Source organism: Panthera uncia, chromosome F1, assembly GCF_023721935.1.
Source record: "Panthera uncia isolate 11264 chromosome F1, Puncia_PCG_1.0, whole genome shotgun sequence".
Classification (NCBI taxonomy): Eukaryota; Metazoa; Chordata; class Mammalia; order Carnivora; family Felidae; genus Panthera; species Panthera uncia.
In genome coordinates, this window is record NC_064813.1 from 43,530,862 (window position 1) to 43,547,605 (window position 16,744).

At 36.5% G+C, this 16,744-nt stretch overlaps 2 protein-coding genes across 2 annotated transcripts in view; one reads left to right on the plus strand and one right to left on the minus strand.

Moving 5' to 3' along the window:
* Positions 1–15,924, minus strand: part of CFH (complement factor H) — a 227,870-nt gene extending 211,946 nt beyond the window's left edge. Inside the window, exon 1 of the mRNA XM_049635060.1 lies at positions 15,563–15,924. Coding sequence (XP_049491017.1) covers positions 15,563–15,620 — 58 coding nt within the window. The 5' untranslated portion in view covers positions 15,621–15,924. The remainder of the gene's footprint in view (positions 1–15,562) is intronic.
* On the plus strand, positions 8,198–9,072 carry LOC125925492 (60S ribosomal protein L36a-like). The gene has a single exon (XM_049634536.1). The coding sequence runs from the start codon at positions 8,224–8,226 to the stop codon at positions 8,542–8,544; it is 321 nt and encodes a 106-aa protein (XP_049490493.1). The 5' UTR covers positions 8,198–8,223; the 3' UTR covers positions 8,545–9,072.
* Positions 15,925–16,744: the final 820 nt, after the last annotated feature.

The window sequence follows — 16,744 nt, forward strand, 5'->3', positions numbered from 1 at the left end:
TTAATCCTAAAAGAAAGAACAAGAAAAGGTTACAGCCAGGGATCTAGATGAAACAGATATCTGTTTCATCTATATATGAAAAAGAAAACAGATATATGTTTCATCTATATATGAAAAAGAAATATGCCTGATTCAGAGTTTAAAGCAACAATCATAAGGACACTAGCTGGGGTTGAGAAAAGCGTAGAATGCACCAGGGACTCCCTTACCACAGAGATAAATGACCTAATAACTAGTTAGGCCAAAATGAAAAATGCAATAGGTGAGATCTGAAACCAACTGGATGTAATGACCATTAGGATGGAAGAAACTAGGAATGAACCAGTGATTTAGAAGATAAGCTTATGAAAAATATTGAAGCTGAAGAAAAGAGGGAAATAAAAATATTATACCACAAATGTAAAATTAAGGAACTCAGTGACTCCTTAAAGTGTAATAAGATTCATATCAGGAGTCCCAGAAGAAAAAGAGGGAGAAAAGAGAAAAGGCAGAAGGATCATCTGAGGAAATAATAGCTGAAAACTTCCCTAATCTGGGGAAGGAAACAGACATCCAAATCCAGGAGGCACAGAGAATTCCCATCAAAATGAACAAAAGCAGGCCAACACCAAACATATTGTAGTTAAATTCACAAAATATAGAGATAGAGAAAAAATCCTAAAAGCAGCACAAAAGAAGTCCCTAACTCTAAAGGGAAGATAAATTAGGCTAGCAGCAGATCTCTCCACAGAGATTTGGCAGGCAGAAGGGAGTGACATGATATATTCAATGTGGTGAATGGGAAAAATATGCAGCCAGGAATACTCAATCCAGCAAGGCTGTCACTCAGAATTGAAGGAGAGATAAACAGTTTCCAAGACAAACAAAATCTAAAGGAATTTGTAACCATTAAATCAGCTCCACAAGAAATATTAAAGGGGACTCTTTGAGTGGAAAAGAAAGACCAAAGCAACAAACTTTAGAAAAGAACAGAGAAAATCTCCAGAAACAATGGCAAAACAAATTAAAAAATGGCACTAAATTAATATCTATCAACAATCACTCTGAATGTCAATGGACTAAATGCTCCAATCAAAAGGTATAGGGTATCAGAATGGATAATACAACAAGACCCATCTATATGCTGCCTACAATAAACTCATTTTAGACCCAAAGACACTGGTAGATTAAAAGTGTAGATTAAAAGTGAGGGGATGGAGAACCATTTATCATGCTAATGGATATCAAAAGAAAGCTGGAGTAGCCATACTTATATCAGACAAACTAGATTTTAGACCAAAGACTGTAACAAGAGATAAAGAAGGGCACTCTATCATAATAAAGGGGTTTTCCATCAAGATCTAACAATTGTATACATTTGTGCCCCCAACTTTAAATGCCCAAATATATAAAAGAATAACAAACATAAAGGAACTCATTGACAATAATACAATAAAGTACGGTACTTTTATACCCTACTTACCAATGGACAGATAGTCTACACATAAAACCATTAAGGAAACAATGACTTTGATTGACACACTAGACCAGATGGACTTAACACATATATTCAGAACATTTCATCCTAAAGCAACAGAATACACATTCTTTTTGAGTGTGCATGGAACATTCTCCAGAATAGATCACATATGAGGTCACAAATCTGACCTCAACAAGTACAAAAAGATTGAGATCATAGCATGCATATTTTCAGGCCACAACCCTATGAAAGTTGAAGTCAACAACAAGAAAAATTTTGAAGAGACAACAAATACATGGGGTTTAAAGAACATCCAACTAAAGAATGAATGGGCCAACCAGGAAATTAAAGTTGAAATAAAAAAATACAGGGAAAGAAATGATAATGAAAACACAACAGTCCAAAAACTTTGGAAAGCACCAAAGTAGTCCTAGGAGGGAAGTATATAGCAATACAGGTCTACTTCAAGAAGCAAGAAAAATCTCAAATACGCAACCTAACCTTACACCTAAAGGAGCTAGGAAAAGAACAACAAACAAAGCCAAAAACCAGCAGAAGAAGGGAAATAATAAAGATTAGAGCAGAAATAATGTTATAGAAACAAATTTTAAAAATCATAACAGATCAATGCAACCAGGAATGATTCTTGGAAAGAATTAATACAATTGATAGCCCCCTAGCCAGACTTAACAAAAAAGAAAAGAAAAAGTACCTAAATAAATAAAATCATGAATGAGAGAGGAGAGATAACAACCAACACCACAGAAATACAAACAAGTATAAGAGAACATTATGAAAAATTATATGCCAACAAATTAGGCAATCTGGAAGAAATGGATAAATTCCTAGAAACATATCAACTACCAAAATTGAAACAGGAAGAAATAGAAAACTTGAACAGACCGATAACCAGCAAAGGAATAGAATCAGGAACAAAAAATCTCCCAAACAAACAAAAAAGTCCAGGACCAGGGGAATTCTAACAAACAATTAAAGAAGAGTTAATTAATTCTGGGGCACCTGGGTGGCTTAGTCAGTTGAGTGTCTGACTTCAGCTCAGGTCGTGATCTCGTGGTTTGTGAGTTCAAGTCTCACATCAGGCTCTCTGCTGACAGCTCAGAGCCCACCTTGGATCCTCTGTCCCTCTCTCTCTGCCCCTCACCCACTTGCACTCTCAAAAATAAATATTTTTTTTAAGTAAAGAAGAGTTAATACCTATTCTCCCCAAATCCTTTCAAAAAATAGAAATGGAAAGAAAGCTTCGAGACTCATCCTATGAGGTCAGCATTACCTTGATTCCAAAACCAGACAAAGACCAAAATAAAAAAAGAATTACAGGCCAGTATCCATGATGAACCTAGATGTAAAAATTCTCAACAAAATACTAGCAAATCAAATCCAGCAGTACATTAAAATAATCATTCACCAAGATCAAGTGGGATTCATTCCTTGGCTGCAAGGATGGTTCAGTATCCACAAATCAACATGGTACACCACATTAATAAAAGAAAGAATAAGAACCATATGATCCTCTCAATAGATGCAGAAGAAACATTTGATAATATCAATATGACAATATCAATTCTTGATAAAAACTCTTGGGGTGCCTGGGTGGCTCAGTTGGTAAGTGCCTGACTCTTGATTTTGGCTCGAGTTACGATCTCAGGGTTGGGAGATCAAGCCCCATGTCAGGATCCTTGCTGGGTGTGGAGCCTGCTTAATATTCTCTCTCCTTCTCCTTTGTCCTTCCCCTGACTTACATGTATGTTTGCACATGCTCTCTCTCTTTCTAAAAAACAACAAAAACAAAACAAAAACAAAGAACTCAACAGAATAGGGAAAAAGGAACGTACCTCATAAAGGCCATATATGAAAGACCCACAGCTAATATACTTCTCAATGAGGAAAACTGAGAACTTTTCTTCTATGGTCAGGAACAAGCTAGGGATGACCACTCTCACCATTGTTATTTAACATAGAACTAGATGTCCTGGTTTCAACAGTCAGTCAAAAAAGGAGAAAAGAAAAGAAAAGAAAAGAAAAGAAAAGAAAAGAAAAGAAAAGAGAAGAGAAGAGAGAAAGAAAAGACATTAAAAATCAACAAGGAAGAAATAAAACTTTCATTATTCACAGACAACATGATACTTTATACAGAAAACTAAAACACTCCACTAAAAATTGCTAGAACTGATACACGATTCAGTGAAATCACCGGATTCAAAATCAATGTACAGAAATCTGTTGCATTTCTATACACCAACGATGAAGCAGTAGAAAGAGAAATAAAATAATTCACCCCATTTATATTTGCACCAAAACCCATAAGATACCTAGGAATAAACCTAATCAAAGAGGTAAAAGATCTGTACTCTGAAAACTATAGAACAATGATGAAAGAAATTGTAGACGACACAGAGAAATGGAAAAATATTCCATCCTCATGGACGGGAAGAACAAATATCATTAAATGCCTATAGCACCCAAATCAGTCCACCCATTTGCTGCACCACCAGAATTTTTCACAGAGCTAGAACAAACAATCCTAAAATTTGTATGGAACCACAAAAGACTCTGAGTAGCCAAAATAATCCTGAAAAATAAAAGCAAAGCTGGAGGCCTCACAGTTCCAGGCTTCAAGCTGTATTACAAAGCTGGAGTCACCAAGACAATACTGAGATAATACCAAGATAGTACTGGTACAAAAACTGACACATAGATCAGTGGAAGAGAATAGAAAACTCAGAAATTGACCCACAACTATATGGTCATCTAATCTTTGACAAAGCAGGAAAGAATATCCAATGGAAAAAAATATACAGTCTCTTCAACAGTGTTGGGAAAACTGGGCATTAACATGCAGAAGAATGAAACTGGACCACTTTCTTATACCATACACAAAATAAATGCAAAGTGTATGAAAGACCTAAATATGAGATGGGAAACCAACAAAATCCTAGAGAAGAACACAGGGGGTGCCTGGGTGGCTCAGTTGGTTGAGCGTCTGACTTTGGCTCAGGTCATGATCTCGCGGTCTGTGAGTTTGAGCCCCGCGTCAGGCTCTGTGCTGACAGCTCAGAGCCTGGAGCCTGCTTCGGATTCTGTGTCTCCCCCTCTCTCTGCCCCTTCCCTGCTCATGCTCTGTCTCTCTCTCTGTCAAAAATAAACATTTAAAAAAATGATATTTTTGTGTAGTAAATAATACTTGTGTGAGATTTGATATGCAGTATTTTTCCTTTGATGTTTTAGCAAACTTTTAGCACATTTATGTTAGGGAACTTGTAATAAATGATTCCACATTACAGTTTTGATTTTTCGAATTTAAGTAAACATTCTGGTTGTCCACTAGATGGTGCTAATATCCTACCATAAAACACCACAAACACCTCTTTGGATTCCCCCACTCCCAAAGAGCCAGATTTTTTGTTGTTGTTCATTTTTAAATTTAATGTTCATGTTTTCACATGAATGTTTTATGCTTAATTAAAGGCTAATAAGTGTGTTTTTCATTTTATAAATTCATACTTCATGGCATTCAGATTATTGGGAAAATAAGTTAAGTTTCAAACAAAGATGCCAATATTTTGAGTTACGGAACTATTTTTCAGTAATATATTAACATTTTGATAAATAGTTCCTTATCCTATTAAGTTAATGCAAGGTAAGAGTAATAAAGCTTTTATCAATTAATTTATTAAATTTAAATTATTTTTTTAAAACTAACGAATCTTCCAAAAGAGTAACCCATCTTCAGAACATTAAAATAATCAACACAAACACACACACACACACACACACACACACACACACACACACTAGACCATTAGGTAGCCTGAAGCAAACACATTTTCTTTTGGTTATATTTCAAGATAATATATTTATACCACTAGTTCTTGAGTTTTCAAATTTGGTTAATTGCTTTTAACAACCAGATGGAAAAGACAAGGATACATGTCTTTCACATAATCTTCCTGTTACAGAAAATTCTCGGTGCCCAGTAAAAGACAAGAGACACACACTTGGGAAATCAGGAAAGACTGTTTCTCACCGGTGCCAGCCCAGCGGAGTCACCTCCAAACGCTGACTGCTGGGTCCTGGTGCTGGCCTCCCTTTATGGGTAGCATTGTTGGGGCTCAAGGAAGAAAAACAAGGGGAGGGGGCTCTTACCAATTGTGCTACATGGGCAGTTGGCGGGTGCAGGGGGCAAGCAAGATTTCGGAAGCCAAAAGCATGCAAGGGGAGTATCCAACCTTGGACATCTGGCTGGCCCCCTTTTGTATCTGCTCTCGCGAGATTTCCCTCTCAAGACATCTGGCTGGCTTTTTTTTTTTTTTTTTGGCCGGCTTTCCTTCTCATTCCTACCAGCTTCTCACAATATTTACTGTGTATATATATTTACTGTAGAACAAAAGTTCTCATATCGATTACCCTTTCAAATAATTCTTAAAATTCTGATGCTTTTTCCATGAATTTAAATGGGATCTCTTGACTGTAAGAAAACGGTATCACTGCCCCCTACTCCATTTCTCCATCTTTCCACTGCCATATTCAAAATTTTAGTTCTGATTATGATCATTTGCCACCTTGACTAAGAAACAGCTGCTAACTAGTCTCCAAGCCTCCATACTCCACAGGGTTACACAGGATTTTTTTTTGCAAAATTGGTCATGCCAGTCTTGTGATTAAAATCTTTGGTGGCTTTTGCTTTTACTTGTAAGACATTGTGAACTCCTTACCTTGCCCTTGGAATGCCTTTTCTGGCTCTTGCCATTCTCTCTGATGTCATCATGTCACCTACCATTTATGCATCACACCAAAGCCATCCTGGTTTGTTTCTTTGTTGTTGTGCATGTCAAATGTATTTTTTCCTTTAGGTCTTTTGGTTGTTTTCTCTCTTGGAACGTGTGCACCAGAGACTCTTGGTGCTTGCCTTTGTCTCATCTTTGGGGCTCTTCTGAAATATTGTTTCCCCAAAGTGACCCACTTAAGACTAGCCCAGCTAAAGTCTCTGTACCCCAGTCATTTTTCCCCGGCCCCTACCTTACTTCCTTCACAACATAGTTCACGATTCATTATTACTTTTATGTTTACAAGCATTTCGTCTATCCCCCAACACATGTAAGCTCCCAGAGAATAATGACCATCTCCTTCCTGTTTTACAGAATGGAGCGATTTTCTTTAATACGAAGATCTTCTAACTTCAAATTTACTTCCTGATAACTTTTGTTCTTATCTTCAATACACTGAATAAACTCATGTCCTAACAAAATATTTAAATGAGTCACTATCTTTGTTCTAGCAGTAATAAAGCAGATCTTATGACATGACTTTTGCTTGTCTGAATTGACCAAAAAACCATTCAAGCTCAGTTAAACCACATTCTCAGAAAAGATTTTTAATTAAACAAAAAGTTATTTTACCCCATGTAGCCAAATTGTTGGCATGTATGAATAACAACTGCATTTGCTTGAATTAATTTGGCAGTTCTTGAAGAAACAGGGCAGGGGGCTTATTAAATAGGTAACACAAATATATTTCAAAAGCATACAAACATATTTTAAGGTAGGACTTAGCTTTTGACTTCTTTTTTTTTTTTTTTTTTGAATAGCCATCTCTCTCCACAAGTTCTACGTTAATGAATGAACTAATCTTTCTTATGTCTTAAGTATTACTTAGGTTTAAACAATGAATATTTCACCTTATGTGTTTTGTAGTCATCTAATGCCAGTTAAATGATATACATATATATATATACACACACATATATATGTGTGTATATATACATACATATATATATGTATATATACACGCATATATATACATATACATACATATGTATAAAACACCACCTGATGAACTTTTTATTCTCTTGATCTGATTTTATAATTTAAAATTATTCTGGGGAACTTGGGAGGCTCAGTGGTTTGAGCATTTTACTTCAACTCAGGTCATGATCTCAGGGTTGGTAGGTTCGAGCCCCAGGAAGAGCTCTGTGCTGACAGCTCAGAGCCTGGAGCCTGCTTTGGATTCTGAGTCTCCCTCTCTCTCTGCCTCTCCCCTGCTTGGGCGTGATCTCGCTCTGTCTCAAAAATAAATAAATAAACATTTAAAAAATAATAAAAAATTATTCTGTCCCAGGGCGCCTGGGTGGCACAGTCAGTTGAGTGTCTGTCTCTCAATTTTGGCTCAGGTCATGATCTCACAGTTCGAGCCCCACATTGGGGTCTGCACTGACAGTGCAGAGCCTGCTTGGGATTCTCTTTTTCCCTCTCTCTGCCCTCTCCATCACATGCATCCTTTCTCTCTCTCTTTAATAATAAATAAACATAAAAAAGATTTAAAAAATTATTTTGTCCCTAAATGAGAGTGTGAATAGATTTGGCAATTGATAGGAATAGGATTGATTTTGCTTTAATTTGAGGGACGCAGTTACAAAATTTTTGTTAAAGTTAAAAACAAATATCCTTGATAGTTTAATAATCATCACTTACTGAATTTTTCCACTTTCAAATTTTAAAGGGGCATGATTAACATACAACACACACCTAAATACTTGTTTTTAATGTCAATATATCTATAAACTATTATTTGAAAAGTGTTCTTAATTGAATAAAGTAAATGATGATAAAAGTATATATTTGAGAAAACATTAATCAAATGTGTACCAGATTGTTTTGGTAGACTCAAGTTGGGCTCTTTGCACAATTTCTCTATTTTTCTAAAATTATTTTGGTAGCTCTTTCTGTGCCAATAGTCTTCTTGCAGCCATGGTGAACGTTCCTAAAACTTGTCGGACTTTCCGCAAGAAGTGTGGCAAGCACCAACCCCACAAAGTGACACAGTACAAGAAAGGCAAAGATTCTCTTTATGCCCAGGGAAAGCGGTGTTATGACAGGAAGCAGAGTGGCTATGGCGGGCAAACTAAGCCAATTTCCCAGAAAAAGGCTAAAACCACAAAGAAGATTGTTCTGAGGCTTGAATGTGTTGAGCCCAACTACAGATCTAAGAGAATGCTGGCCATTAAGAGATGCAAGCATTTTGAACTGGGAGGAGATAAGAAGAGAAAGGGCCAAGTAATCCAGTTCTAAGCTTCATATTTTGTTATGTTATGAAGACAATAAAATCTTGAGGTTATGTTCACTTCATTTGGTTGCAGTTGGTCTTTTGAGCGTGAAATAAGCTAGCGCCCTCAATAAAATTCCCTTTGTGGAGAAATTTAAAAAAATAAATAAATAAAATAAAATTATTTTGGGAAAAAAAGAACAGGAGATACTACTTTTTAAGTAGCCTAATTTCTAAACTTAGTAGGCACTAGAATATATTATAAAGCAAAACTAAAAATCAAGGTGGAAAATGTAAATCAAGGAGCACCTGGGTGGCTCAGTTGGTTGAGCATCCAACTTCCATTCAGGTCATGATCTCACAGTTCAAGAGTTCAAGACCCCCCACCGTCCGGATCTGTGCTGATAGCTTGGAGCCTGGAGCATGCTTCGGATTCTGACTCCCTCTTTCTCTACACCTCCCCTGCTTGCACTCTGTTTCTCTCTCTCTCAAAAATAAATATTAAAAAAATTTTTTTTAAGAAAAAATAAATGGACAAAATGGAAATAGCAAAAATAGATATTTTATGTTAAATTTCTTTCCTATCTTCTCATTGGTATATATGAATATTAGTTACATATGCATATACATGATATGATCCAAATAACTTTTCAAAATAAGATATATTCAGATTATTTTACAAATAACACAAGAATAATTAAAGATATGTGGCAAAGAATATATACACCTCTATAGAGAAAATATCAGTTGTAATGAAGTTTTAAAAAAAAACAACTCGGGGGGCGGGGGTTGCGCCTGGGTGGCTCAGTCAGTTAAGTGGCCGATTTCAGCTCAGGTCATGATCTCCCGGTTCACAAGTTCGAGCACCATGTCGGGCTCTGTGCTGACAGCTCAGGGCCTGGAGCCTCTTTGGGTTCTGTGTCTCCCTCTCTCTCTCTGTCCCTGCCCCCCTCAAGCTCTGTCTCTGTCTCTCTCTGTCTCAAAAATAAACATTAAAAAAATTTTTTTAAGGGGCTCCTGGGTGGCGCAGTCGGTTAAGCGTCCGACTTCAGCCAGGTCACGATCTCGCGGTCTGTGAGTTCGAGCCCCGCATCAGGCTCTGGGCTGATGGCTCGGAGCCTGGAGCCTGTTTCCGATTCTGTGTCTCCCTCTCTCTCTGCCCCTCCCCCGTTCATGCTCTGTCTCTCTCTGTCCCAAAAATAAATAAAAAACGTTGAAAAAAAAAATTAAAAAAAAATTTTTTTAAATAAAAAATAAAAAACAAACCTCAGGGAAAAGCAGATAGAGATTACATTACACTATTAAAGCATTTGAAAAAATAAACTTACACTTAAAATTTTTTTAAATATTATTACACAATTTCTTCTTGAAATTTTAACAACGTAAAGACCAAGAAGATAATTCCAGGATTATGAAAAGCAAATGGGAGAATAGGTCATAGCAATAAGAAATTGGGCAGAATACAAGAATGCCATAATTAGGATTCAAACAAGTTACTATCAGGATACAGCTTGCATATATCTCTGAAATCAAATTTCTTGAAATGTGTAGTATTTGGGTCGCTACTACCTAATGCCAATTATTGTCCAAGTCAAAATGGTAGCTTCTTAAAGTAAATTGTTAGTATATATTGACTAGTTGCTATAAAAAGGAGCTTAGTTACAGGGTGATATTAAAACGAGGACCTTTAAAAACTGTAGCAGGAATGATTTTGCATCTGAATAATTATGATAATCTTGAGGATAAGGATTGAAAAAGAAAAGAAGAAAAACAGCACACACTATACCCAAATTCACCTGAAGTACTTGTGGAATTCTAACTGATGGCAGATTTAGAAAGGTGGGGATGATCACAATCCTCCATTTTTACAGATCTACTATGAGTCCTTTGTAAACACAATTGTTGTTTCCTCAGTTTTTTTTTGTTTTGTATTTTTCCTTTTACTTTTTAAGGAGGGGGCAGGGGTAGAAGGAGAGGGGGAGGGAGAGAAAGAGAGAGAGAGAGAGAGAGAGAGAGAGAGAGAGAGAGAGAGAGAGAATCCCACCAGGGTCCATTACCAGTGTGGAGCTCCACACAGGACTCGATCTCAAGACTGAGATCATGACATGAGCTGAATCAAGAGTCTGATGCGTAACCAACTGAGCCACCCAGGAGCCATGTTCCTCAGTCTTGAATGTCCTCCTCCCTGGCATCCTTATTTCCATGACTCCCATCCAACCTTCAAAGCCTACCCAAGATGCCATCGTGACCCTGACAGATTTGGCTCTCTTCATTCCACCTCTTACAAACAAACTCCCCAACCCAATCCCACTCCAGACTCTCATTCCAACTTGGATTTCTTGCCTCCTCTAAATGATCCTGTAGTCTCTCTTTTGCTTGTCTCCATCACAATGCTTTATACAGTAAAATACAATATGTTGATGAAATACGATAATACGATAATGCCTGGCACTTAGCAGGCACTTAGCAGTCACTTAAAAAGTGACCATTGGATGGGCAAATAAATGAATGAAAGAATGAATGGATGAATATGAAGCTCTTTTGGAACCTTTCCATTATATCCGCAGATTGCAGGCAACCCATGGGAAGAGCACAGTGGACGGTAACCAATGTAAAAGGTAAGACATGAGAACACATGTGCAGTGATCTCAAAGCTCTACTGCATGAACCCAAGAAACTCTGCTATCTGTAACTCCATTGTACCTCTTGTCTACATGTCTTAATTTTGAATTTATGCCATAATTTTGAAGTCAGGAATCATTTTAATTTTGTTCAAAAAGGCTTTTGGGAGCCTTTGAAGGAACATTCTATAATCACTTTCCTATCTATTACATTTTTGGTCAACATGGTTTGAGAAACTTGGCTCTCTCAGTTAAAATGTCCAAACACATAAAAGTGCTCTTTCAAATATTTTTACCCCTTTCCTTTTGTTCTTTTTTTGTGATATTTTCCTAAAATATAGCACTTTTTACCTCAATTACATCATCTCTTATTTATGCACCATATTCTGAAACTAGTTAAAGTTGTTAAGATATGGGTAAAGTGCACATCAGGTAAGTGAGCACAGGATAGACTGGTTGGGAAAATCTTACATCCTGGGCAGGTAGGGGATGGTGTGTGGGGTGAGGGAGAGGCATAACTGGGAAGAAGGAAAAGTGCAAAGGTTGTATAACAATGAGGGATTGAGCAAAGTGGATCGATGTAGACTTTGGCAGAAACCCTAGCTATCAAAGGCCAAAGATGAAGAACCTACTAATTTATGTGTCATTGGGGGACTTACTTTCAGTTAAGAACAATTTCAGCAATACTTAATAATTCAGTTCTAGTTTAACATTATATGCAGGCAGAAGAGTAGCATATGGATTCTCCAAATATGTCTACATTAAAAATAAACAAGGCTTGCTATGGCACACCGCTCCCTCTCGTGACACTCCCGGGGCATCTGCTCTGACCCTTCTCATCGTGCTCACTGTCACGCTTCACCCATCAGATCTCCACTTCCCAGGGGCACCTCCCCTTCCAGAGTTTCTTAGTCCTGTTCTTCACCCTCATCATCCATTTCTAACTTTCCTCACTAAAATTGTAATACAGAACTTTTCAGCTTATAATAATTCACCATATATTCAGTAAATAATACTATATTTAACTGTTCTAAAGTATTCAGAGTATTTTTCATTCTACACAAATTTCAGATTTGTTGAATTTATATGTGTAAAACATTTTCTTTTTTTAAAATACAATTTATATTTTTTAATGTTTCAAAATTTATTTTTAGAGATAGAGTGTGAGTACTGGAGGGGCAGAGAGTGAGAGAGAGAGAGAGAGAGAGAGAGAGAGAGAGAGAGAGAGAAATCCCAAATAGGCTTCAGCTATCAGTGCAGAGCCTGACATGGGGATCAACCCCACAAACTGTGAGAACATGACCTGAGCCAAAACCAAGAGTCAGATGCTTAACTGACTGAGCCACCTAGGTGCCCCTACAACATTTTCAAAGAAAAGAGGATATTGAAGGCAGTTGGGCTATTGCACAACCTTAAATTACATCACATAGGTAAACACCACACAACTATTTCTGAAAACTTGGGTTTTTTGTGAAGGGAGAAGAAGAAGTCTTATTTATAACTTTGGAACTGAAACATAGAATTTAGGATTAAAAACCATCACCTCAAGTTCTGGATTAGATAACTATGTATAACATTCACACATACTTTATAAAATAGTACTTTTAATTAATTTATAAGTAATTCTTATGATTTACAATATCAATTATTCTTCCCACTTAGAGTTAACTCAAACTTGAAACCATCTTGCATTTGAAACAATATATAAAAATTATTTTGCTTTACTTTCCGATAGAAGAGAATCTCTCTAGCTTTGATCTGTAATATATTTTAAGTCCTGAAAGAACGTTTTTTGCCCTTTAAGCCTCCAGAAATAGATAACACCTATATCTCTCCAAAAAGAATAGCCAGTGTGTACTTGGACATGTTTCAGTAGGTTTTAATTTTTTCACATTTCTCAGCCAAGAATTTCTGGGCTGGGGTTACTTTCAAAGATTATACACTTTTGAGACCCGAAGTCTAAATGGTTTACTTGAAAAGCTTGGTCATAATATATCCCAGAAAACAGAAACTATGTGGTAAGATTGAGGGACTGTTATTCTAAACTTTGTCCTGTAAATATGACCAGTTCTTAGCAGCCTGTGGTGATTCGTTCAACTGAGATGTTTTACAAGGAAACAACTAATGTTTCTACACACCTGGCAATGGCAAAGCAGAGAGCCTATTGCATCGAAAAGGTACTAACTGGTCTCCATGAAACTTGAGCCAATAAATTCTTCCTATGGGCTATCATTCCTCTTTAGAGTGAAGAGGATTTTTTGAGGAATGTTCACTCTGAACAGGACAGAGGCAATTTATGAAATGCTAAAACATTAAGTCTGGTTGAGTAAAGCAGATTGTGCTGGTGTTCCAAACTGTTTCTCAATTCCTCAATTTACTATTCAGTATTCAATTTAGTATTTCTCAATATCTCAATTTACTATTTCATATTTATTTCTACATGGGAAATAAAGCCAGAGGCAACTACTGAAGGATATATAGATATTTTTAATGAGCAAGGCTATCTTGCTGAGTGAAATTTGCTAGGTATGGTAGACTGATGGAATTGGCATTTCAAACCAGTTTTAGAACTTTTTGGCAAAGAAGGAATAAATCACAGTTCTATATCTGCTGAAAATTCATGTGATTTTTTTCCTACTCACTTGTGCATCATGTGTGCTTTTGTGAAAATCATGAGGCTAACCTAAGGATTGCTTTAAATAGTAATGTTATACTTCCTCTGTTAGGAAGTAGCCAGAAATGGTGAGTCAGTCTCACCATAGTATGTAGAGTGCTAATGCCCAATTCACCAGCAGAAATGGATGCCACATTTAAACACATTTTGATGAAATAGAAAATACAGGTGAAATGAGTCAGCTGGAATTGATTATGTAAGTAAGGAGCTTAAATCACTATTACTTAATTTTTAATACATGCTTTATAGCACCCGATTTTAAAATTTCAAATTCTACTTTGTAATCACTTAAACAGTTTAATTAAACTTGGCATCAATTCTTGAGTTTTAAACATGAGCTGGAAAGAAAACAAATCTTCCTTACATGACAAATGATGTCTACATAAAGCCTAGGCAAACAATATGTAAATATTGAGACACTGAACATACTCCTGCTAAAGAAAAGACAAAAACACTTGTGTACAGAAAAAGATGTTTGTAATGGTTTGTAGCATTAAGAGTGTTCTGGAACTCTTTGCCAATACAATAATATTTTACATTTGAATACACACTGCAATATTTACATATGCAGTAAATACGATTGTATAGCTAGTTTAAAAGGTGGCTGGATATAAGGTTTCTGAACTAAAAATCAAGCAATAGCATATCAGGATGTGAAACTAAAAATGCTCCGTGTCTCAGAAAAAAAAAAAAATTAAGCATATTTGAATAAACCTTAAAAAAATAACTGAGGAATATAATTAAAGAGAGATACCTGCCTTCATTTTCTAGATTGAAAGACCATCAATGACAGAGCTTTAGTGTTATTTGTTGGTATATTTCAATGCTTAGAGGCTGACAGGAAGCAAGCATTCAAAAAAACTTGTTGACTTAGTGAAATGTTTTGGAAATTTGTGAATGATAGGTAACTCATTTGTTTTAAAAATGTCATTCAAAAAAAGTAAATCAAATAGTATCACATAGTTTGCTATCATGAACTAGAAACCAAATTCCATCCAAAGAAACTTTTTAATCTCTTGAGAAGTAGTGTTCGAATTAAATGTAATTATATGTCTAGAAATCGCCTTACTAATGCCAGAAAATAAAAACTTCTACATTCATATTCACTATTCTTAAGACTGGTGTTCTAGAATATACCTCAAATACAACCACAGGAAAACACCCATTAGAATATTTGGATGTACAAACATTGCATATTCATTTTTTTCAAATTTATATGATATATTCATGCCAAAGGTACAAGTAATGCTTGCTTGTCTATAAGACTTTTAAGGCCGTGACAATAACAGTTGTAAATGCTAAAGGGATTCTTCTTTAGAAAGAGTTAACATCTATATCTGAGATAAATCTAGTCATTAGATGATTTGAAGGTTTCTATTGTCTAATTTCTGTTCTGGTTCTATATATGTTCATATGCTTCTTAATACTTTCACAGAAAGCATTTGGGTAAAAATTCCAAGCATAAAATTATGTTTTATGATAATTACAAGGGAAATGCTTATATTACAGCTTTCAAAATATTAAAACATGTTTTGGATTTTTACATTAAATAAAATTATGATGAATAATCACATCATCTAAATAAGCTGCTTCTATTTTTTGAAACTTAACAATGTCAAAAGCCACTCACACATTAAGCTACAGAACAGTAATTAAATCACAATCTAGACCAAATTCCTAATACCACTGTGAAAAGCATAACAGAAAATGTTTTATAATATAGAAAAGGCTTTCTTTTTTCACTCTTACCTTCTGCAACACAAACAGTCCACCACATAAGCCAAACAATCTGTGCTGGAAATCTCATTTTGAGGATCGGTTAGGGGCACATTTAATAGCCGACACTGCTCACACTATGTCAGCTGCTCTTCTGCTAAAAGTTGTGATTAGAGCAGGAAGTGAGACACAGTTTGGGAATGAAAGGGATTACTAGATGCTCCGCCTATCAGAAACTTTTGCAAAGTAAAAGAAAAAATCGGTTACAAGCCCCAGCAATGCCAGTGTTGGAATGAGATTTTCACTGTATTCCCCCTGAATGTTAATGCTGTGACCTGCTTTGGTTTGTTTTTATAAACCCAGGCATGTTCTCTGCTGGAATGTGCTCAGGTTCTTGGAATGTGCAAGAATGTGTAACCGGTGATAAACTTTGGATTTCATTAACTCTCTAATTATTCAAACCCATTCAGGTCTATCATGTGTAAACCTCAAAAGAAAATAATAAAAGCTCCTTTAAAAATCATTTACGGGGGCACCTGGTGGCTCAGTTGGTTAAGCCTCTGACTTCAGCTTAGGTCATCATCTCACAGCTTGTGGGTTCGAGCCATGAGTCAGGCTTTGTGCTGACAGCTCAGAGGCTGGAGCCTGTTTCAGATTCTGTCTCTGTCTCTCTGTGTCCTCCCCTGCGCATGCTCTCTCTCTCTCTCTCAAATATAAATAAACATTAAAAACGAAATCATTTACAGAGCTTGACGTTAGGCAACGCTTTCACAAACAAGACCCAGACAACGTGAGTGAACTTTGCCAAGAGTGCAGTGCTGGTTGATATTTGGGACCTGCTTTTCCACAAACCATGCACTTATTCTTTTAAGGACGTGTCACATACGTGTGTGAAACAACAGGATCACTCTCATTGGACACAAATGAGTTTAACAATTCAAAACTCAAGAAACTGGAATGCTGGATTGTTAAAACTCTATGTTGAAATACGATAAGCATGAAGAGAAGGGAAGCAAAGGGTCTGCTTAATCTCCAGAAGGTGAAGACGCCTCTGCAGCAGCACCGAGCTCAGGAAACCGCGCAGCACTAGGTCTCAGGGAAGCCCCGGTTGTCCCTTCAGTCAGTCCCTCTCGCCCTCCTCTCACCACACACAGGGTGACCCCTCTCCGGATCTCTGGGAACATGGAGTCCATTTGCCTGTCTGGTACTCTGCAG